This window comes from Phaethon aethereus, assembly GCF_964289735.1.
Source record: "Phaethon aethereus genome assembly, chromosome: 1".
NCBI classification, from domain to species: Eukaryota; Metazoa; Chordata; class Aves; order Phaethontiformes; family Phaethontidae; genus Phaethon; species Phaethon aethereus.
Genome location: NC_138575.1, coordinates 53,159,225 through 53,182,937, shown reverse-complemented (window position 1 = coordinate 53,182,937; position 23,713 = coordinate 53,159,225). Strand labels below are relative to the sequence as shown.

The 23,713-nt window shown below is 36.0% G+C and overlaps 1 protein-coding gene across 1 annotated transcript in view; it reads right to left on the bottom strand.

Annotated features, from left to right (window-relative positions):
• Window positions 1-23,713, bottom strand: part of CFAP54 (cilia and flagella associated protein 54) — a gene marked incomplete at both ends in the record, with an annotated part of 116,936 nt that overhangs the window by 77,817 nt on the left and 15,406 nt on the right. The window contains 16 exons of the mRNA XM_082010865.1: window positions 215-388; window positions 3,713-3,834; window positions 3,918-3,995; window positions 4,828-4,975; window positions 5,491-5,619; window positions 6,610-6,668; window positions 7,532-7,682; window positions 8,688-8,822; window positions 10,799-10,884; window positions 11,528-11,696; window positions 11,813-11,925; window positions 12,987-13,082; window positions 14,126-14,324; window positions 20,947-21,048; window positions 21,148-21,261; window positions 21,696-21,839. Of these exons, the coding sequence (XP_081866991.1) occupies window positions 215-388; window positions 3,713-3,834; window positions 3,918-3,995; window positions 4,828-4,975; window positions 5,491-5,619; window positions 6,610-6,668; window positions 7,532-7,682; window positions 8,688-8,822; window positions 10,799-10,884; window positions 11,528-11,696; window positions 11,813-11,925; window positions 12,987-13,082; window positions 14,126-14,324; window positions 20,947-21,048; window positions 21,148-21,261; window positions 21,696-21,839 (2,019 nt within the window). The remainder of the gene's footprint in view (window positions 1-214; window positions 389-3,712; window positions 3,835-3,917; window positions 3,996-4,827; window positions 4,976-5,490; window positions 5,620-6,609; window positions 6,669-7,531; window positions 7,683-8,687; window positions 8,823-10,798; window positions 10,885-11,527; window positions 11,697-11,812; window positions 11,926-12,986; window positions 13,083-14,125; window positions 14,325-20,946; window positions 21,049-21,147; window positions 21,262-21,695; window positions 21,840-23,713) is intronic.

The following is a 23,713-nucleotide window of genomic DNA, read 5'->3' as shown; positions in this document are numbered from 1 at the left end:
GCATGAGATAAAGTTTCATGCAAATGTGAAGATCAAAACAGTGAGTCACAATTGACTCACAGGGGCAAAAAAAGTATACTTAATTAAGTCAGAATAACATAATCTTCTCAAGAACAACAGAGAAAGCTGTGATAGTACAGCACTGTTGAAATAACATTTGCTCTCTTATGTATTGTTTAATTATTTCTTATGCATTCATCATGAAAAACATTACCTGAATATCTGAAGAGAATGGGGCTGGTTTAAATGTCATGGAGCAATGTGATCTAGAAAGTAATAGAGGAGGAGGAGGTGTCCTGCTTTTTTTCTTGCTGCTCATAGCTTCTTTAAGACTGTGATACAAAGCTCTTTGTTCAGCTTCAACTTGCTCAATTAAAGTCAGTGCTTCCTATGATTTAAATTCAAACAAAAGGGAAAAACTATTAATATATAACACTCAGACAGATTCAACACTTATAAATGGTTTTCAAAATGACCTTATAAAAAATTCACTGCTATGTAGAAAACTTTTTATAGATTTTCATATCATCTTATGCCCTAAATTAGGATGAATGGTACTTTGTGTAAGCCTTACATACGCAGATTAATTTCATAGTGTACAATAAAGGTATTGCAGGGTTGCATATGAAAGAGGCAGGGCTGAGGCATATCCAATTTTGGAATAACCTATAGGAAAAAAGAGAGTGATCTCAAATAATGTTGATTATCAGTTAGTGGCAACCAGTGATTAGCTCCAACAAGAAACAAAAAAGATATCAACTCTTACTTAGGAGAGAGGTGGAAACCTAATTTTGGAATTTCTGAAAGAGCTGTGGAAGTGGTCGGATTGATTTTCTGTACTCCATAATTACAGAAAAGAAATAAAGTCCAGAAATAAAGAAAAGGGAGGAGAATGCAGGCCCAGAAAAAGTAGGGCTAAGTGACTTCCATTGGTTACCTGTAGACAGCTGAAAGCTGACTGACTTTCTATTAGTGTCTTCCAAAAATGTGGGGGTCTCCTGCTTATTGTAATTATGTGGCCATTTGGTTGGTGATCAGGGTATATTTTTTTCTTACTGGACTGTACAGCAAATTGGTCGGCTTCTTCACGTTGTTTGCATTGTCAGGATAACAGAAACTTAACTTGGAAATTTAACATTAAGAACCTAGTACTTCTATATCTTTACTTGTGGCAGTTGTCCAGTACAAATCAAAGCTAAAAAGGACAGGCCCCAGAGGTGAAGAGATGGGGGATGTCTTGGACAAATGACATTCTTTTGGGAGAAGATGAAGATGATATATTCCTACAACTAGAGTTTGAATTTGAAATCTTTTAGTATCATACACTGCCAAGGATTTAGGCTGAACTGAGTCTGAAAGATAAATTGAAAAAGAAAATCCCAAGTTATTGGTTATTCAGTGACAGTGCTATAATCTTGCATCTTAACAGTTCCTTGTTTCTGTCCTCTTGTAGTTATAAGGCTATAAGAACAGCCATACCGGGTCAGATCACAGATTGAATAAGCCTTGTATCTCATGTCCAAAAATGACAAAAAACTAGCCATAGAGTTATAGTGAAACATGGAGCTAAGATTTAACAGAGCCTTAATGACATCACATAGCTAATCATTTGCACAGCCCCTCACTTCTCCCCACTCCCTCCCCCTTTTAGATTAGGGTTGCATCCACCCTAGTGAGAAATGTTAAGGAAGAATATAAGATAAAGAACAAGATATGGAGTGACTCTTTCCCTCACACAACCATTCAACTTTTGCAATCAGTAATTAGAAACTTCATTGCTTCCTTAAAAATTATACTTCTTTATGGTAAGCTGTACTATGATACCATTTTTAATTAAAAGAATCACATGCTCATTCTTCTCTGAGGACATGTTTCTTATTAGTGCAAAGATGTAACTGCTCCCAGGTTGGATAAAGATAGTGTTGCAACTGAGAGTGGTACTGTGTGACATGTTCTTCATTAGTTGTAAAACTTGGAAGATAATAAATGTGGCAGTGATGCAAGAGGAGAAAGACTAATCTTACGGTTGAGGAAGCCAAATGTCACTATAAAAAAACACATTTTACCCCTGCTTCTCCCACAGACTTGCACTCTGGTATTAGCTTAATCACATTAATTCAATTTTACAGCTGGCCAACAAGAACTACCAGTGTACCAAATCCTGTAAAGACTTGAATGTCCAACTAGACATATAGGACAGGAAGAAAGAATAAAGCAACTGTTAGAGAAATACAAAAAAAAATGAAGGGTACACAGCAGCTCAAGTAGTTAAACAGTGTGATGTAGATGAGTATACGCATATAATTCAGAAGCTTCCATATCTGCCTGGTGGTTTACTGCATGAGAAGAGAAGACGTTATTTGTATGTTTCTCAAAAAAATAAGCTGCTTTCCTATTTTGCAGCGTAGTAAGAACAGACTTATATCTTATTGTGCTGAGTACAGTAGAAAAGACCAGAAGATACAAGTAATTCTATATAGATCTCTAGAATGTTCTACAATAAAAAAGGCAAAATCATCTACACCAAAACATGAAAATAAAGGTATGGATTTGCTGTTCATGAAGTGAGCACCATCCACCTCAAGATAGGAAATTAATTGAGCATATAATTAAATATTTCAGCATAGTACAAATATCAAAGAAGATCATGCTAGGTTTGTCCAGGCAAAGTTAATTCTGACATTTTCAGGTAACTAGCTAGAAATATATTATATTTTCTTACCTACACCTTTCTCTGTGAAAAGTGCACAGAAGTAAAATATATTAAAGGTCAGTATAAGGTCTTTGCAAACGTTTGTTTGGGATAACCACACATTTCTTGGGAATTGCTCCTAAGTCTTCATTGGTGACTATAGTTACAACTTTCATACCGTATCACTAAATCTTATATACATAAATGACATATATTTTACAAATATATGAGATTTTTAGTGTCTTTTCTGATCCAGTTTTTGCATTCTTCTGACATAAAAGACATGTTTTAATTATCATGCTTCTGAATTTGTGGCACTTAAAAGAAAACACTTCCTAGTAACTTCTTGTTTAAAATATTTTTTCATTTATTATATAGTGAGAAGTGCAGATTCTGTTATCTTTTGTACAGGCTATAAAGAAATTTTATGCCCCGCTGATGAGAAGGCAATTTTCGTGGACAGGTGCTGGTGCAAAGCGGGAAGACTTCCACTGACTTCACAAGACTTCAAAATGATTCCATGAAGAATCTACTTTTAGCCTCAAGAAAATCCAAAATCTCCAATTTCTAAACTGTATTTAATAAGAATAAAATAAAGTCCATGTTGTCATCATCAGCCAAAGTAATCTAAGACAACTTACAGATCTTGGGAGAAGAAGGATGTTGAAGGTTACAATGGGGAGAAGGAAACCTGTGTAACATTTTGGCAAGACATAGGTTCATTACTGCAAAGTTTAGGTGATTAAGTGTAGAAATAAAAATGATATCTTCTCTCAGGTTTCCTGTGCACACAAAATTTGGGGATGTGCTCTTTCCTTGTTTTAAGTCACTTTTTTCTTTCATCGTAATGAAACATCTCAGGAAAAATTTGACAACAGAAGTTAAAAAACACCCAATGTCCCTCAAGTTCTTTATTTTTTCTCCTTTTTGTAAGAAGGAGTAATCCAAGTCTTAATTATACAGAACATGAAAAACTGCGCTAATGATAAAGAATTTCTACCATAAGATTTTTTTTATTACCTCCAGTAGCTGCCTTTGGGAAGAAGTGGTTAACCCTTTAGGGAACTTCTGTCCAGCCTTTTGCATCAAAAAGATTGCTCTGGATAGCTTATTCTTTTTTACTTTTCTCATTATAAGTGCCTCTGTAAAATAGATATTTTAAGACATTTATAAAACAGCAGCAATAATTTATTATACTTCTAGAATATTAATTAATAAGCCTTACCTGTTAAATAATGGAAATCTTTAATATTCTTCACATGAGACTTGCTAGATGTAAAGCTTCTGTCATCCTTTTCAGCACCTATGTGAAAATCCTCAGTTATTCATTCTGATTGTGCTATTGAGAAAATTTCAGTGAGAGGGGTTAATACGTAGTTTTGTAGTAAAGCTCAGCTCTATCTCATCTTCTTTTCTTTGGTTCAGGAGAACTTCTTGGACTGATCATGCCACTAATATTCCACCCTCATGCTCTAACATCTTTAGTAGTTATACTAACATCATAGGAAAAGAGGCATCTTGTTTGATCACAGGGAGCAGTGCACAGGAGAGCTCTGCAGTGTCAAACTAATACTAGCTTTTAATTTAAAAAAAAACAACACCAGGAATGGGAGAGCGAGTAGAGTATTTTCAGAAGGCATTTGGCAAGAGTGGGATATCTGATGACTGGGAAGAGATAAGGACAACTTCACAGTAGAAATTCAGATTACAAAGAGCATTTCATACAATACTCAAGTCATTCTCTAGAGAGAAAATTACCATTACAGGAAAAAAAAAAATCTGTATTTTTATTTATGTATTATTTATTTCTGTATTTTTATTTCCCCCAAGTGTCCCTTACTGACACTGTAACAGTTAATATTACAAATGAAATACCAGAAAAAACTGTCTAGGAATCAAATCCAGTAGTTGTTAGCTGTTAACTCCCATTGGTTGAGTAGAGGTTATAGACTAGTATCATGTGGTAAATCTAAACTCTGCAAATTCAGTACATTATTTCTGTCTGTACGTGGCATACAAACTGCCCCAAATCAGCTCCTCTTCAGAAAGCAGATACTCCTTTATTTCTTGATATTACAAAATATATTGAGGACTCTAAAAAGCTATGAAGATAATTTAGCTTTACTGAAACCTACCTTCTGCTATTTTAAGAAGTTTCACAGCTACTCGATGTTGGGCCTGAATGAGCTCCAAGTGTAAATCCATTAGAAAACCATTACCTGTTCCTGTCATATCATTACCACATCCCAAAACAGAATTCAAATTCTCATCGCTTGAGTCCACCTAATAAATAGGAAGTGGCAATTAAGCCAACACAAACTTTTATTACTTAGCTTACTGCATTTGTCTTGACATTGATATTATTATTTCAGTAAATTGATAAACACTGAAATTTGTCATATCTGTGTAATACACAGTCATTCAAGAAAGCATCGAAGGAAGGAGAATTACTATATCGAGAAAGCATGGATAACGGACAAAGAAAACTAGACAAAATCTGAGAATCAATAGGAAACTGAATTAATAATAAGTATGAAATTGCAGAAAAATTGTTTGTGTTACCAGTCCACAAAACAAAGACCATATTAGTGTACAATGACAATATTTAGAAAATCTGAACTCCCCTTAACAGCAAAAATTAATTTTAAGAAGAAACAGTTGCAAGCAATAAATATGAAACAGATTGCTGCTTTTACAGATTTTTGCTTTTATCTTATAGGAGAAAGCTACAAACTATAATTTTTTTAGCAAAATCAAAACTTTGATTTTGTTGCAGTGTACCTTTTTGTAGACTTTACCTTTGTACAGCAGTTGTCAAATATCGACTTTCCACCTGGTAGAAGGGTCATTAAGCGAGATGTGTTCATTCCATTAATTGCTTTTTCAAGACTTTCATAAGCAACTTGCAATTGTTCAGTAGGACTTTTCTGAAATGAAAACACATAGAAACATGTTTTATTAGATAGCATTAAAAGCTATAATATGGACTACCAAAAGTAAAGTGCTATTGTTTTTAGCTGTTGCCGTTTAAACTGTCAAATAATCTTGACATAGGCACTGATCCCCATGCTTCCATATACGAATATAAATGTCATTTTAATTAATTTAGGACTGATTTTCCTTCAGCTCTCAAAAAACAATATACTGACTCAAAGAGTTAGCTTATAGCAGAATGAAATTGAACTTAGAGAATTAAGTTGACAAGCACAGTATTTTTCACAAGCAGGTTTTCAATGTTACATTAGATGCTGTTAAGAAAACACTGATTTTACAGAAAACAACACTTCTAAGTAGACTATCGCCTTAATGAAAGCTTCTCCATGTGTGTAAGCATTAAAATACATAATTGACAAAATTCCCGAGTCCTCAGACTAATGTATGTCTTCTTAATGTGTTTTAGTATGTAATTTTGAACTATTTGATTGGACATTTCTGCAAAGTGCTGAGCACTGAACACACCGAACAAAGTAAGAACACTCAGGATGTTCCATGTAATCCGCATCACCCTTACAAAAACAAACAAAAGCACAACCCAAAATATTTCCCTAAATTAAGCAAGGACTTAAGGTTTGTATCTTTGTATCTTTAAAAACCGCACTATTAAAACCATGTAAAGCTGGTACAATACATTTGCATAAAAAAAGAGCGTACAGTGGAAATCAGTATGAGCACGCTGTAAAAAGTTTCAACTAAAACTTCTTCTGTATCACAGCTTACTAAAAGACTATGGGAAAATCTTCAGATTTTATTTCATTTGAAAAAAAATCTTTGCTTTTTTCCTCTGCGCTAGCATGATTGTGTGAAACATTTCAACTTTATAAAACTAAATACAAAATTGTATGAAAATCTTCAAGCAGAAATAAATGTTCTTATGCTATTCAAAAATGCTATATTAATGAAAATGAATTAGACATCACCATCAGTATTTCAGGAATATCATAGGTTTCATCTTCTGAGAAAGAAGCACTTCTTTTTCCTATTTTATAGGAAGAAAATCAGACAGTAAAAATGAAATATGCTGAGAAAATCTTAGTACCATTTGATTAGCTCTAGCACTAAAGTTAAGTCTGGCAATAATTCAGTTCTTCAGTACTTGACTATGAGAGGTAATGATATTGTTTCTTGAAAAGCTTTTCAGGATTTAAACACCATTGCTACATATGTACAATTATATTAATTCAGTACATTATTATCCAATAATGTAGTATTTTTAAATGTAAACTATATTTCATAGCAACATTATATCCAAGCCAATGAAACTTGGACTCATTTTGTAGTTCCTCACATTGTTGTAGCATTCATATAAATTTTCCATTTTTAAGTCAATTCAAACCTATTGTTATCCAATTCAAAGTACGTTCAATGCTAATTTAGCTTATAGGAGGATTTTTAAATACGTGAGGTCATATTCATTTTTCTCTTCTGTTTGGCCTGCCACTAGTCAACCAGCACTTGAGTGCTCCAAATGAGCCGCAGCACACACCGCCTTCTGCCTAGCCAAAATTCAGAGAATGTATGAGTGATCTAAGGCTACTCTGAATGGGCTAAGAGACATGTAGAAGAACTGTGGGAAGGGTGAGTCATCAGCGATGTGATTCAAAATGTATACTTCAGCAGAACTGCCAATGCAAGGAAGTAAGGCATCAATCCTTTGAAAACCAGGTTTCATTAGCTCTGATTATGGATGAAATTGTATGTATAAAAAATTATTATTCTACTGTCAACAGTATCTTTACAACAACTTTTTAATATGTTTATTTGCAAAAGTTTTCAACTCATAAAATTTCCAATCTTTAACGTCATTTTGAAAGACAATTTCATTTTTGTTGAAAGCTTTACCTGCTTTTTTCTTAGATTTACTTGTGGAATCAGCTACATTTTCCAATATTGCAGTTAGATGTAAGGTTATCTCTGCAAGCATTACAACATTAGTGTCTGCTATGCTGCTCTTCTGAATTACTTCATTTATTATCCAAAGTACCTGAACCCACTAAAAATGGGGGAAGGAAAGAAAAAGAACAGAATTAAATTTTGGGAAGATATTTATGTATTACAGAGGCCAATAAGGTTTTACACTCAAAAATGTTTAAAAAGATTTATAAACCTGGACACAACTCTTTTCTTGGATTTGAATTCTGGTTTTGAATGCCACCAAACAAAGATGCTGGATTTGTGCTGCCCCAAAGCCCCTATTTCTTCAGGCAGCAGACTTCTTTATTTTAGAATATTATCCTTTTTTATTATTTTAGAAAGTTTTATGAATGTTCTATGGGCACAACTTTTATACCTTGTCATAGGGTGGTAAGCCTTACAGCAGGTTTGATCATTTGCCTCTCATTTATCCTCATATCTTCCCACTTAAACAGTATAAAAGAGATCTGAATGCTCCTGTTGTACACACAGAGGAAAGTAACTGTACATTACCTTCTGGTGAATCTCTCAACAATTTTATTATAGGGATCAGGGCCACAAAATTAACTCCTCCAGAAACTGTTTGGTCAGCATCAACTGGCAGCCCAGAGAAACTAGTGTAAATTATCCTTCACAAGACTGCATTTCACCAAAAGCCTCTCAGTCTCAGGAAAAGTTCAAGGCTGTGACTCTATCCAGTGGGCCAAATCCTGTTGACCCTCATGTCCCTTCTCTTAAGCTGTAAGGGTTTTCCCTCGTTCTTCGATTGATCTAGGGAACTTTCTTGAACAGACCAAATGCTTCTTGTTGCATCATGCCCAAATGCTTTCACTATTTTAGCTTCTATCATGGCCCACTGGCAGAGAATGGGTTACTTTACTGGGAAAAGGCTAAGAGGTATTTTGATACTGGCTTATGGGAGCACAGTCTGTTCAAAGCGTATATACAATTCACATTTTCAGTGAAGATTTATCTGCATTTTACCATAAGAAAATGTACTTAGACTGGAGATCAGTATTTTATCTTGGCTGTACTATAATAGACTGCACTCATATTAAGAGAAATACATTATAATAAGGAGTACTTGGCAAGCTTTGCGTTTGTAGATATATTTTAAGTAGTCCCTTCCACTCATTTGGATTCGCTGCAGTCCTGTTTTACACTTCTGCCACAAAAACATTATTACATCAACAAGCATTTCTTTGTCAGGTTGGATATTCTGGAAAGAAAAAAAAAACACAATTGTAGAAACAGGAATGTATATACAGTATATAAACACTCTCAAAATTTTTCAAAGTAAATAAATCGTATTTAACTTTCTTATAAGGGATGACAACATGCTGAAAGCTTAAGAAATTTTTTTTTAAAAGTAGTTTCTGGTAGACCAGACAAGCTTTTCTTCTCCCAACAATAGAAGTGGTTTTAGAGTTTGGGGTTTTTGTATTTCCTTTTTTATTGTCAAGCTCTTAAAAGTCAGACAGACACGGAAAGCAGTGAAATGAAAATTACATGGGAGAGACAAGCAAATTAACTATCTGTGAAATGTTGTAATAGTCAATACATTCTGGGGAAACGAAGTAATGTAATTTAACAGTTATATTAACTTTGGGAATTTTTTTGTTACAGTATTTAAATATTTGCAGAAGATCTAAATTAGTAGGTTTCATTTTGCATTGACAGACTACTTCCACAGGTTGTTGGTGCATCTCAGATGAGGGAGTAGTGAAGAACAACTTAAACAACTAGAAAAATGGTTTGAATGGAATATTTAACAACTAAAAGAAACCTTAAAACACATCTGCATCTTATGAAGAGAATAATTAACAAATTCAAAACTCTATTGAGTTAACCTCCTAATCGATACATTTTAAAAGGCAACAGAGTCCATCTCCATTTCACGTGTTAAACATTCTGAACAGTGATTAAGGATCAGTACACATCTTTATCGCCATTTATACCAGAGTTGGACTAGTATCTCAGGTGTAATGAAACTCAAGCCTGCTATATCCACACTATCTGTACACTCATCTGTGTATGAGCAAAAGATTTCAGGGATATCTAATATTGAGACGTGAGGGGAGAAGACGACTGAAAAAGCAGCAAATCAAGATGACTTTTGCCACTCCTTTGGTGGCAGCAAGCTGTTAGATTGGCTCAGCTATATCATGTAACTTCACCATCAGTGAATTCACCACTAACCAGGGGAAAATTTGTCTTTCTTCCCCGGACAGATTAGGTACTGATGAGAATTGTGGGAAACTGTATAAGAACCAGAATAGTGTAAATCCAGGTAACCTGCCTCCATAATACAGTGATCATGCAAAAAAATGACTAATCATTCTGTCTAAAAGTGTAACTACCTCACAGGCAGGATATTTTGACTGAAAATCTTACATAAAGCTAAAAAATGTGTGTGCCTCTCATACTGAAACTGGGGTGATATTCAAATTATATCTAAAATTAATTTTGCAGTTAAGACATACACCATGTTAGCAGAACATATTTTTTTTAAGGAAGATTTTTCATTAGTCTTTTGGATCACAAATTATTTTAGTGCAAATGCTAGTGGAGACATTGCACTGTAATTTTTTTCCTCTCACAGTAGCACATTAAGGGAAATATCAGTTTGAGCAAGTAAGCTAAAAGTGGTTACTCTGGGAATAAACCATCAGATCTATAATGGCATTATTCTGTAGTACAGACTTTGGCACAAAAAGTCCCATTCTTTTTGTTTTTATTGTTGCTGCTGCTTATTCGTTTGTTTGCAGTGAGAATTTACCTTAAATTGCAGGCATACCACTGTTATAAAGGCATTATCATTACTTAGGGTCACTGCTCCCATTTCTATAAATGGGCATATTTGCCCACCTAAATGTAATATCAGAAATTTGATCTCTGCTTGATTAGATGAAACATGCAATTAGCTCTATGATATTACAAATGGATTTAATCTCTCTCAAACATTATTAAAGTAGCTTGCACCAACAGCACCAATAAAATAAACTAAAAAAACTGAAACCAGTATTATTTTTTAAATCACAAAATCATCACATCTTATGGGTATATTTTTTCATTTTTGCAATTTCATTTTTGTAGTTTGTTAATCATGCAACTGATTCCTTTGGTTTTAAATTATATGCATTCACTACAGATTATGTGATTCATTCAGAAGAAATGTCTCTAATTTTATTTTACCTGCTCAGATGTGGAGAAACAGGAGAACATTGTTGTTGCCAAAATCATAAGATCATGAGAAGGCTCTCCGTGCTTTAAGGAACCCTCTACATTCAATGTTTATAAAAAAGGGAGAAAAGGAAAGGCAAGACATTGTTTCTAGTTACAAAACTATGTTTGAAAACACCTGAGTAAATTAACTTACCAATTTATGCCAGCAGAAAATGTACTCTAAGAAATAGTAAATACAAAGGGGACAGATTCTCAAGTTTATTCACTTTCTGTGAAAAGTGAGCATTGCTATTTTTGGAAATTGAAAGATATTTGCAGGTTTTTTGAATGTTATACAATTAAATTACAGTTGCTTTAACAAATTTTCTTGCTTTGATGCCAAGAAATTTTACATAAATGGAGTATGTATATAAGGATAAGGACAAAAGAAAATGAAACATGTCTGTTTCACTTTTTTCTTGCAAACCTGTCTGAAAACACCCATTCATTTTATATCTTTGCATATAGCATGATGTATGTTAAACATACATGCTATTTCACACTCAAGTGAAATGGTATAAAGTCATGTTTTGGCAAATGAAAACTGGACAAAATTCAGTAGCTTGCAATTTCTCAGTTGCTGGTTTTTGTCATAGAATACTGCATGGACCATATTAAATAGTTTTTAAATAATAAACAAAATTACTTGCTGCAAAAATGTTTGAAATGCAAACACAGCTATAACTGAACAACACTCACTTCTGAATGTTTGCTTCTTTTCGGAACCATGAGGCATCCTAGCTTCTTTGGTATTATTTTCACTAATAGAAAAACCATGTTTAAATTTTCTTGGAAATAGTAACGGTTGCATCAGCGTGAGAAGTTTGAGTTCCATTTCAGCTTTCTTCCATGTTGGGTCATCTTGAGCCTAATTGACAGAAACAACCAATAGAAATTTGTCTTTAAAATATGTACTTTGAATACTCTTCCTTATCCTCATAGGAAAACACTGCATAAAAAATGTCTAAATAGCATCAGGTTTACCTGAAGAAAATCAACAACAAATTCAATAGCAGAATCAAACACGTCCCACTCTTCATAGCTGAAAGCTAATTTTACAAATTTCACAGCAGCATCTGCAGACACCCCCTTTTCTCCTGTAGTGATGACAAAAATATTTTATATATATATTCAGAAGTTTAATTTCACCAATAATTTGGGTATTGATAAATACAAAGATAAAACTCCACGTGTTTTTGAATAGTCAGCATAATCTTGAAGGATTTTTTAATAGCTCGCAAGATTCTATGCTTATATACTACTTTAATGATGTATCTGCAATGCCCTCTTACGTTCCAAAGAGGCTGTACTATTATTGGTATTAACATACTGTGCAGTGGATATTGGACCTAATTCTTTCTGTTGCAGACAGAGCTTAAATCTATGTGTCACCCCATAATGATCCTTCTTCCCAGAAATTTAATTAAAAAAATGCTGAGAAACAAGAATAATTTCTTGCAAGATAGGTGAGCATTTCTCATTACTTTATCAGAAAATGCACATGTACACATAGGGAGTCTATTTTCTCACTCTTCTTGTGGTTCTGCCAAACCACATTAAGGCAGAAAAGAACTCGGAACTCTAAGCAAGTGTCTTAGTTAATATACTCAGCAGTGTTCTGCAGTCCTAATAATGTGCCACAGTCATTGCCCTATCACTTGGGCATGTGGTCACTTGGCTAAAAGATGTTAGCAATATCAACTTAGTAATAGACGGCTGTTGTTTTCCAAAGCAGCACAATGATTGGTCCAAGGATCTCAAGAAGCTTACGACAGTCGTTCTGTTACTGCATCCCACTTCTCTTCCATAAGAATGTACTAGGACATCATTGCAGAACTTGGACTTTGAATGATTGTTTAAGGGCATTAGCATACCTAGATGAACTGCTATGCTGAACAGTATGTGATTACAGTGTTCGTGTATATATGTATTTGCTGTTTAAACAACACTTGTGTTAAGAAAACACTAATTATATCTGTACATAATCCCTTTTGAATGCCTTAACATTATATGTATAAACAAGCATATCTCACACAAAGAGGACAGCATTTTGCAGTCCTTTGTGCATAGAACTGCTACTAACATGAAAGTGAATTCTGCTCACCAAGCATTTGGATCACCAGGTACAGAATCTTTTGAAAATTCAAAGTTGGTTTACCTGTTAGTATCAATGGCAGAAGGGTTGATGATGCATGAAGTATACCAAAATGATCAGTGCAATGACTTCCTTGAATATCAGTACTGCTCACTCCACCTTTAATACAAACAATTCATTAAATCAGCTTATATTGTATTTTATTTGTTAGATTCCAATTAGCCAGTAATATCAAGAAAACAAGATTCTGAAGTGTATTTAGTCTCTACAAATTATTTTATGAACAAAGTATCTCTGTAACTATGGTTATCTTCAGTCTAGAGCCCAGCAAAAATTTTGAAAGGAATCATCAATTCCAGTGTTTTTCTCAAGTATTTAAATATGAGTCTGAATGATTTTTTGGAAAAAAAAACATTAAACACCATGGTATGTTGACCTTGTCTGGCTTCCAGACCCCCACCCAGCTGCTCTCTCATTCCCCATCCTCAAAAAGACAGGGGAAGAAAATAAGATGGAAAAGCTCATGGGTTGAGATAAAGACAGTTTAATAGCAAGTACAAGTAAAGCAAAAAAAAGGAATTTATTCACTATTTCCCATAGACAGACAGATCTCCAGCCACTTCCTGGAAAGCAGGGCCTCAAGGAGGCATAGCAGTTTCTTGGGAAGACAAACACAGTAACCACTAACGTGCTCCCATCCTTTCCCTTAGCCACGGGTTTTATTGCTGAGCATGACATCATATGGTATGGAATAGGCGTTTGGTGAGTTCTGGTCAGCTGTCCCAGCTGTGTCTCTCCCACCTCTTGCCCACCTCCAGCCTCCTGGCCTTTGCGGGGAGGACAGTTGGAGAGACAGCCTTGATGCTGTGCAAGCACTGCTCAGCAACAGCCAAAACACTGGTGTGTGATCAGCAAATACTGTTTTAGCCACAAATGCAAGGCACAGCACCATATGGGTTGCTATGAAGAAAGTGAACCCCATCCAATTGTGAAAAAATATGCATAAATTACTGTAGGGTTTTACTGATAAAAGAGACAACAGAGATTGGCCCAGATTTTTATCTTAAATTTTATGACGATAAGACAGATTGCCTGCTTTTACAGGTGCTATTGTTATAAAAATGAAATAGCAAAGAAAAAAAAAATAATAAAATGGAGGTCTGGGCTCCTCACCAACACTCTCTGCTTCTTTATGCTGTTACCTGAGAGGATTTCCAGGCCTGCAAAAAAAAGCTCTGAAATGACATCACGAATTTCAATTTCATCAGGAACAGGTGGAGCAGGGTGTAACACATGCCTGCTACTATCAGACAGAGCTTCCAGGATGGCAAGAAATTGAGCTGCGGCACTGTCAAACATTTCTGTCAGCAGCCGTTCGGTAGTAGTGCGAGGCCATGACAACTAAATAAGAAATGGTAATGTAAGCCTTGTAATATCTAAACCAAGTTACAATAAAGCAAGATTTCTTTCAAAACAGTTTTCCATCAGAAAGTAAGTACATGTTTAAAACAGAAAATAACATATTGTAAAATATATTGTTGTTATGAATTTCATGCTTCAAAGGCATAGCAAAGCCTCATGCTAAGTGGGTACAGTATTTAAGAAGTGCCATGATTTCACAGCAACCACACACACTGCTGCGTGGTATTTTACATAAAGAACAATACAACAGAAATTACGAGTGAGAGTATTAAGGCCATGTAGTTTAAAGCGACCCAGATCTCTCCCTATGATGACACAGACTTGATCATAAGGAGCTAAGTTCGACACACTTTGCAGAAAATCAGAGAAAGATTAGGATGCTCAGCACTGCAGTGAAAACAAAACATCATTACAGTCTCTCACTCGCACATTTCAAACAGCATAGCATAAAAATACAAGGCAGAACACACAAAAATATATTTGAACTATTGACAGCAAAGAGATCAGAGCTCTATATAAGAAAATATTTTAAAAGTTTATTTTAATGTTTTGTTTACATGGCTGCCAAACCACTACCAGACATACAGCAAATCAATGATACAGTACTTTAAAATGCTCCTCATAACCCATCAACATCTCAGTTCAATTTATTTGGCACTTTCCCACAAATAAAACATTTTAGATTGGTTTCTAGGCACATTTAAAAAAATTGGGAATTTCTTTCTTACTTTGCTGGATCCACATCCTTTATATTAGCATCCAAATTAATACTTACAGACAAGCTCAGATGTGTACCTGATGAAGAAAAAAGCTGATCTGTTCAATATCTGACAGCATTTAGAGTATTAAAGCTAACATGTTGTTTTCAAATGACTTCTACAATGAGTGAGCCTCATCAATATTACAACTATCAGTCTTTTCCAAAGAAAGAGGAACTATTTCTGCTGGGAGTATAGTAAAAGTAAAACCAAAATATAGTTAATATTGGATACTGATGGAACAGCTAATCCTGGAAACCATTTTCAGGCACTTGAAGGACAACAAAACCATCCAAAGTGGTCAACATTGATTCATGAAAGGGAAGTCATCTTTAATCAACTTGATAAACTTCCGTGCTGAAATTACTTCCCTGGTAGATGAGGGGAGAGCAGTGCGTGTTGTCTACCTAAACTTTGGTAAGGCCTTTGATACTGTCTTCCATAACTCTCAGCAAATTTGCAGATGACACAAAACCGGGAGGAGTGGCTGATATGCCAGAGGATCGTGCTGCCATCCAGCAGGACCTCAACAGGTTGGTAGGAACCTCATGTCATTCAACAAGGGGAAGTGCAAAGTCCTGCACTTGGGAAGGAACAAACCCATGAACCAGTACATTCCAGGGGGGCCACCCAGCTGGAAAGCAGCTTGGCAGAAAAGGACTTGGGGGTCCTGGTGGACACAAAGTTGAACATGAGACAGCAATGTGTCCCTGCAGCAAAGGCATCTGACAGTACCCTGGGCTGCATTAGGCGAAGGTCTAATTCCATTGGTCAGGGAAGGGGATCCTTCCCCTCTGCTGGTGAGGCCACTCAATGGAGTACTGCTGCCCAGTGAGAGACATGGATATACTGGGAGAGTCCAACGAAGGGTCTCAAAGGTGTTTAAGGAACTGGAGCATCTCCCCTACGAAGACAGGCTGAGACAGCTAGGACTGTTCAGCCTGGAGAAAAGAAAGCTCAGCAGGGATCTCATCAATGTATGTAAATACCTGAAGGGAGGGTGCAAAGAAGACAGCCAGGATCAGCCAGGATCTTTTTAGTGGTGCCCAGTGACAAGACCAGAGGCAATGGGCACAACCTGAAAACCTGGAGGTTCCCTCTGAACATTAGGAAACACTCTTTCACTTTGAGGGTGACCAAGTACTGGCACAGGTTGCCCAGGAAGGTTGTGGAGTCTCCATCCCTGGAGATATTCAAAAGTCGACTTGGTCGATATGGTCCTGGACAACCAGCTATATGGCCCTGCTTGACCAGAGGTGTTGGACCAGATGACCTCCAGAGGTCCCTTCCAACCTCAACCATTTTGTGATTCTGCAATGCACATTATCCTAGCAAAATAACTCCAAAGCTATTTTTCAACATTTTTTAATAAATTCTCATAATGATATTCACAGACTAAAAAAAAGTTCAGAGCAAGCTATACTTTTTTTAATATTTTGTGTCATTGTATTCAATGTATCTTTTTCCACACACTATGGATTTCTTTTTATGAGCCCAATCTAGGAATCAGATCTATGCAAGTAGAAATCAACACACATCACATATATTCCAGGACAGGCTGTCGTGGTTTAGACCCAGATGGCAACTAAGCACCACGCAGCCGCTCGCTCACTCCCCACTCCCCCAGTGGGATGGGGGAGAGAATTGGGAAAAAACTCGTGGGTTGAGATACAAACAGTTTAATAGGACAGCAAGAGAGAAGGAAACAACAATGATAACAACAATAATAATACTGACAAAGGAATGTATAAGCACAAGTGATGCCCAATACAGCAATTGCTCACCACCCGGTGATCAATAGCCCGTCCCCGAGCAGCGATTCCCGCCCCCCGGCTAACTCCAGTTTATGTACTGGGCCTGACATTATATGGTATGGAATATCCCTTTAGTCAGTTTGGGTCAGCTGTCCTGGCTGTGTCCCCTCCCAGCTCCTTGAGCACCCCCAGCCTTTTTGCTGGCAGGACAGCACGAGGAGTTGGACTGTCCTTGACTACTTAGCAACAATTCAAAACATCAACACCTTATCAACATTTTTCTCATCCCAAATCCAAAACATATTCTCAGACTAGTTTCTGTGAAGAAAACCAGCTCTATCCTGCCTGAAATCAGGACACAGGCTAAGCACAAATTGCAGGTTTTGTTTAAATACCTTCATTTAAAACGGAGAACAGAATGGGAAAGTAATTTACTACTAACAATATTTTTACATAAGCATTGTCTTTTCATCTTTAGAAAACACCACATGGGTGCAGAAGAACCTCAAAGTGAAAGCTAACTTAAATTAAATAGATTAGACTGGTTTGTTTCCATTTTTCAAGGTGATTTAAGTCCAAAAACAAATTCCACTGCATACATACTAGAAGAGAAGGAAGAGTTTTAATTCTTTGCTAGTCTAAGCATAATGTGCTCTGTAACATGCTGGACTGAGCTATAAATATAACTGTTCTACCTATTATAGTATATTGTACATGTACTCTAATTAAACAAGGAAATTGTTCTGAAAGTCAAAACATTAGGCAAAAATTCATGTCCCATATTTCCTCATTTACGTGACACTTAATAAACCTACAAAATATTCTGAAATAATTATTAAAACAGTGCTTTCAGATTTTACATCATTCAATAAATTTTGTAAAAGTACAAAAAGCATGCAGAAATAAATACGATTCCTTCTTAAATAATGAAATGAAAATTGTTGTAGCACATTTTATAAGCAAAAGAATTTTGGTGTGGGAGTTATGAACAGCGTAATTTCTAACAATTTGTTGTTAACTTCAGGCATTCAGTTTTGTCAGAAAGTCAAAGAGACACTGCGGAACAAAATCAATTACTGAAGATTTTTCAAGCTTCTGGAGATCACATATATGAGATTCCTGCTATGTGATAGACATAGGTTCATAGTGACATGACAGGTGCCTGATGACCAAATACACTTATTTGAAAGCATGCCGAGTTCCTAATATCCTAATCGTTCAGCAAGACTTTTAGGTGATCATCATTCAGAAGTACTTAAGTCTTCCAGAATCAACTGACCTTGAGAAAGTTGACAGGTACCTTTATATGTGTAAACCACACACACTTGAACAAGTTGAGGTTTAGGCCCTATCTTGGATAAAGGAAAATTTCCAGTAAGTGAGGTCTGAAACAGATTGATTGTGCTGTCCACTCAGCTGTTCAATATTAATTACAATTCAAGTCAATGATTTGAAGCTGAAGTATCAGATAATCTTTTAAAAAGCTTTGATGAATAACTTATGTAACAGAAGTATTCAATACATCTGTAAGACCACATCTGTAACATATTGGCATAACTTCATTATAATTTTACTATTAACCATAAGCAGTTCAAATGAGCAATCTCAGTCGCTTCTTATAAGTCTTTCTAATACAGCCAATTTTCTTTAAAAAAACAACATAATATAGAGTAATGGCAAAGAAATAATTAAATAAAAATTATATCAATATTAAACAATTAGTTAAGGCAGAAAATGCATCATTCTTATTTCAAATTATTTGGCTTTTACTGTACCTAGTGCAGTACATGCTTTTACATGTAGCTTATCCTGAAGTATTTTATGAAAAAATTAGATAATTATGAACAAAAAAATCCAGATTTAACCTATTTGTTCAGCTCTGGATGTTTGAATCTGTCCTAGTTTCAGATAAACTGTGGCAAAGAAGATGTCACTTTGTAGTATATTTCCTTTTTTTCTTTCAAAAAATGCAAAGAGATTCCACAATTTTGTTGTTATATTATGAGGTACATATGTAATGGATCTGTATCTACAGTATGCATGTCAAAGGATGGTGGAATTTCAGTCCAAGCAGACCTTGAGAATCTTGAGGAAGCAGTTGTACTAGAAGAAGTGCCAAGCACTGCATCTGGGGAGGAATGCATCTATACAGACTGGAAACCAACTTTTAGAGTCACAGCATTGCCAAAAAAGACCTGGTTGTTAAACTTGAGCCAGCAGTGTCCTCTTGTCACAAAGGGAGCAAACCACAGACTGGGTTTATACTAGAAGAAGTGTACAGCACATTGAGAGGTTATTTTCTTCCCTTACTTGAACTCATGAGGCTCCACCTCAGTACTATGTCCACTTTTGGGCTCCTCTTTGTAAGAAGGATGCTAAGAAACAGGACAGGGTCCCATGGAGGTCTACCAAGATGATTAGGGGCATAAAATGTAAAAGAATAGGTTGAGGAAGCCTTAGTTAGTCTGGCAAAGAGGAGGCTAATGGGTGCTCTAATAGCTGCCTGCAACTACTTGAAGACGACTTACAAAAGTAAAGCAAAACTCTTCTGCATAGACTCAGATAGCATAACATGGAGTAATGACCACAGTTTAAACTTTGGGGGACTGGACTAGATGACTTCAATTCAGATGACTCTGAAAGCATCAGGGATGACTTGCAGATTGGACATTAGGAAAAGCATGTTGATTAGGAGGGTAGTGCAGTACTAGGAAAGGTTATCTAGATTGACTAGGAAATCTCCTTCATTTAAGATTTTGAAAGCAAAGCCACAGCTGCTTTGATCTATTGTAGGCAAAACTCATGCTTCAAGTCAGAAGCCGGACTAAATAACTTCCAGAAGTCCCAAGCAACCAACATTTTTACTCCTATGATATTGCAATAACAATAACTCTTCATAATGCAGTATTTGCAAAAGAAAGTAATTTACTCCATAAACCCAAACTATCTATATTTATATCACCATCAGCTAACAACATTCCACAGAATAATGCTTTTTATCACCAAAGGGTGTCACAGTGCAAAGAGATCACAATCTTTTGTTTATATGGGTGCAAATATTACTCACTAAAAGAGTGTGGTTTTGGGAGCTTGCTGATTAGTACTTTCAGTTGCTCCTCTCTGCCAGCTTCTTATGGAATACTACAGGAATTAAATTTATCTAAATCACAGTTGCAAACAGTAGGAAAGCAGAATAACTATCTGTCCATCACAAAGGGAATAACCACTCAGATAGAAGCATCCTCTTTGGCACAGTGAAATCAAAATGAGAACTTTATATTCTATCTGTGTAGTCCTGCATCTAGGAAAGGTCTTGAATTCAAAAGACCTATCGAGCTATGACCAAAAATGGATGATACAATCCAAGTAGGATGCATAACCGTTATGAACCCACATAGTAGCACAACAGCATAAAGATAAACTTAACTACTAAAGTTTGATATATTAAAGTCTGCATGCTGACCAAAAAAGGACAATGCGCTCACACAAAAAAGCGTTTTTTTGATTATTCATAATTCTTATCCCAATGATCCAATGATTTTTGACACTGGCTGTAAAGAACACAAGGAAAGAGTGAAATTTGAGGAAATTCATTACGTCCTTAAGTCTACTTTGTATCCTGGATGCTTTTCTCTAATTTATGGTATCTTGCAAAAAAGTAAGTGGCTTTCAAAAACAATCTCTCAAGACTTAAGAGAGTTCTCCAATATAAGCACAAAAAAAATTAAAACCACAGTAGCTTTTTCTCAAAGTACCCCTTTATCTTCACAGTAATTTAACACAGCAGGGCAAACTCAGGACTCCCATACACATGGTATGCATTCAAACAAGATTTCTCTATTTTTATTGCTAACATAATTGCTAAAAGAAAAAATGCTAGAAAAATCAGCATTTTTAAAGTAGTAATTACTACATCTTCCTTCCTTTCAAGTTTGTTCTGAGTTTTACTAATAAATTATGTTAACTATGAAACTGAAAGAGTAAAACTTTCTCGTTGTGAATAGCACCATGTGTATTAAGCAGAACTATATCACATATTCATCACAAGAAAATAGTAAAGAGAAGGATTACACAAACTGTTAGACTTACTTTTTGTGCTTCTTTCAGGCTAACTCTTAACTTAGGTCGAAAGTAGTTTTTTGGCTTTCTTCTGGATTCATATACGGCTCTCTTGAAAATCATTACTGACATCTGATGCAAAGAAAAAAGTAAGTAAATAACTGTGTTACGTATTCTGTTCATAGATATTGTAACTACTCTACCTGTTTATAATGAATTGCAGTATGATACCTTTAGAGTGGCCTCTCTAAAAATTTTTTTTGCCTCTGAATTTTCCAGCAAAGAACTGATATTTTCCAATTGCTTCAGTTCATCAATTTTAATCAGACCACGGCGAGCAAATATCTGTCCACAGTATAAAAAAAAAAAAAAAATTATACTCTGTTTTCATATTCTGTATGTTGGTATTTAATTTTAGAATCACATCATTCTTGAATTCAGACAACTGCAAAGAGCTGCAAGGAAAGACAGGTCATGAACAACAACTGAAAAGGAAAAGAAAACCTTTGCAAAATACCTTTTTTATATATGCATGCGGGCTGGCCACTGCCTAATGCTAGAAGTCTATCATTATGATTATATTACAAAGTACTACTGCATTTAACTTTGAACTGATTACTCATTTACATATGGAAACACACCTCCACTTTGCAGTTAAATTTTGGAATATGGACAGAACTCTAAATACATATGATCTGATAATAAGCAGGAAAATTTAAATAAATATTTATTTCCGATTTGATTGTATCTGAAATGCTACATATGATAAATCAGGATACCTCTCCATGAATGCTGGCTTGACAATCAAAATAACACTGAGAAACTGCAGTATATAGGGTGGCTCTCCACGTCAAATGATGTACAGATAAGAGCGGAATGGATGATTCCATACATATACTGGCCCACAGTAAGTATTCCAGGACCTGTGTTGAAGAAATCCAGTTTCAAACAATGCATTTTAACCTATACAAATATACTTTCTATTACTAAAGGACACATATAAAGACTTATCCTCACCTGGTAGGGCAAATTAAAAGAGGACAAAAAAAATCACAGAAATTGTATTAATTTTTAACATGTTTTATTGACTACAAAGCATTCCTCCTGCATACTACTGTTTTTTCCCATCTGAAACTGTGGTCAAGCATTATATTTTAGCCTCCAAGCTGCCTTAACCACTCCAGTTCATTATAGCCTTGCCATCATGACAGAGGTCCTGCCCTTCTCTCTCATCTGCTCTTATCTTGAGAGTTATCCCTCTCCTTTGTGTCCTTTGTGTCAGTTCTAGTGATCATTTTTTCCTAAGTTAGCTTTTAACCAGATCAGCAAGCTTATTTGGGATACAGTGGAGTCTGCTGCCTTTGGTGACAGCCTGTGCCTAGATTAATTTACAAACACAGAACTACAGTATCAGCTCTTAACTTTGGGGCCAACATAGTCATTGCAGCAGCCTAATTTTAAGAATTAGTCCTACCAAATTGATTGAAAAATATCTTCCCCTTGTATTTTCTTTGGGTCAGCTGTTCCCTGAGGTACAGAAAATATGCACAACCTTAGTCCTAAATTAAGTCAATATATGATTTTTTTGCCTGAATTTAAAGAATCTGAAATACTTATGATCAATTCCTCTGTTTCCTGTATAGTAAAAGCCTGAATATGTTAAAGGAGGTGCTAAATCACTTCTGATTTCAATAAAAGATGTTCGAAGAGAAAACAAGTCTTTCCTGCTCAATGAAAGATTAATATAACCAACAGACAAGAAAATCACAGAATCACAGAATCACAGAATGGTAGGGGATGGAAGGGACCTCTGAAGATCATCTGGTCCAACCCCTCTGCCAAGGCAGAATCACCTAGGGCAGGCTGCACGGGAACACATCCCGTCGGGTTTTGAAGGCCTCCAGAGAAGGAGATGACACAATCTCTCCGGGCAGCCTGTTCCAGTGCTCTGTCATCCTCACAGTAAAGAAGTTTTTCCTCATGTTGAGGTGACACTTCCTGACCTGCAGTTTATGCCCATTGCCCCTCGTCCTATCACTGTGCACTACTGAAAAGAGACTGGCCCCATTCTCCTGACAGCCACCCTTCAGATATTTATAGACATTGATAAGGTCCCCTCTCAGCCTTCTCTTCTCCAGACTAAACAGCCCCAGGTCTCTCAGCCTTTCCTCATACAAGAGATGTTTCAGTCCCTTAGTCATCCTCATAGCCCTCTGTTGGACTCCCTCCAAAAGTTCCCTGTCTCTCTTGAACTGGGGAGCTCAGAACTGGACACAATACTCCAGATGAGGCCTCACCAGCGCAGAGTAGAGGGGAAGGGTAACTTCTCTTGACCTGCTGGTCACACTCTTATACTGGATTAAGGCTGAGTCAGACTCTGTTCAAGTTTTGTAAGAAAAAAGTAAAGCTAAGACAAACCAAAATTACATTCATAGTTAAAAAGAAAGGGCAGGAGGGAAAGACCAGGTCATTTTTATCAAGTATTTACAACTAAAATCCTAGCCACCAGGTGTCAGTACATTGCCACATTTTAAGAAACAAAAGACCAATTCTTGGGACTGACTTAATACAGTTGTACAAAAAAAAGCACCTAGAACCCTCTGAAAGAGTCTAACATAACCAAAGACCAGCAAGACATTATGGTGGGCTCCATTCCACAACTGAGGACAGAGAACAGTCATGAAGGCACTGAGGGCTTAGAAATTGGCCATTTTGCAATCTAAACATTTTATTCCCTTGTGACAAAGTGCTACTATTGGCAATGACAATGAAATAGGAATGTCAGGGTACAGTGTTA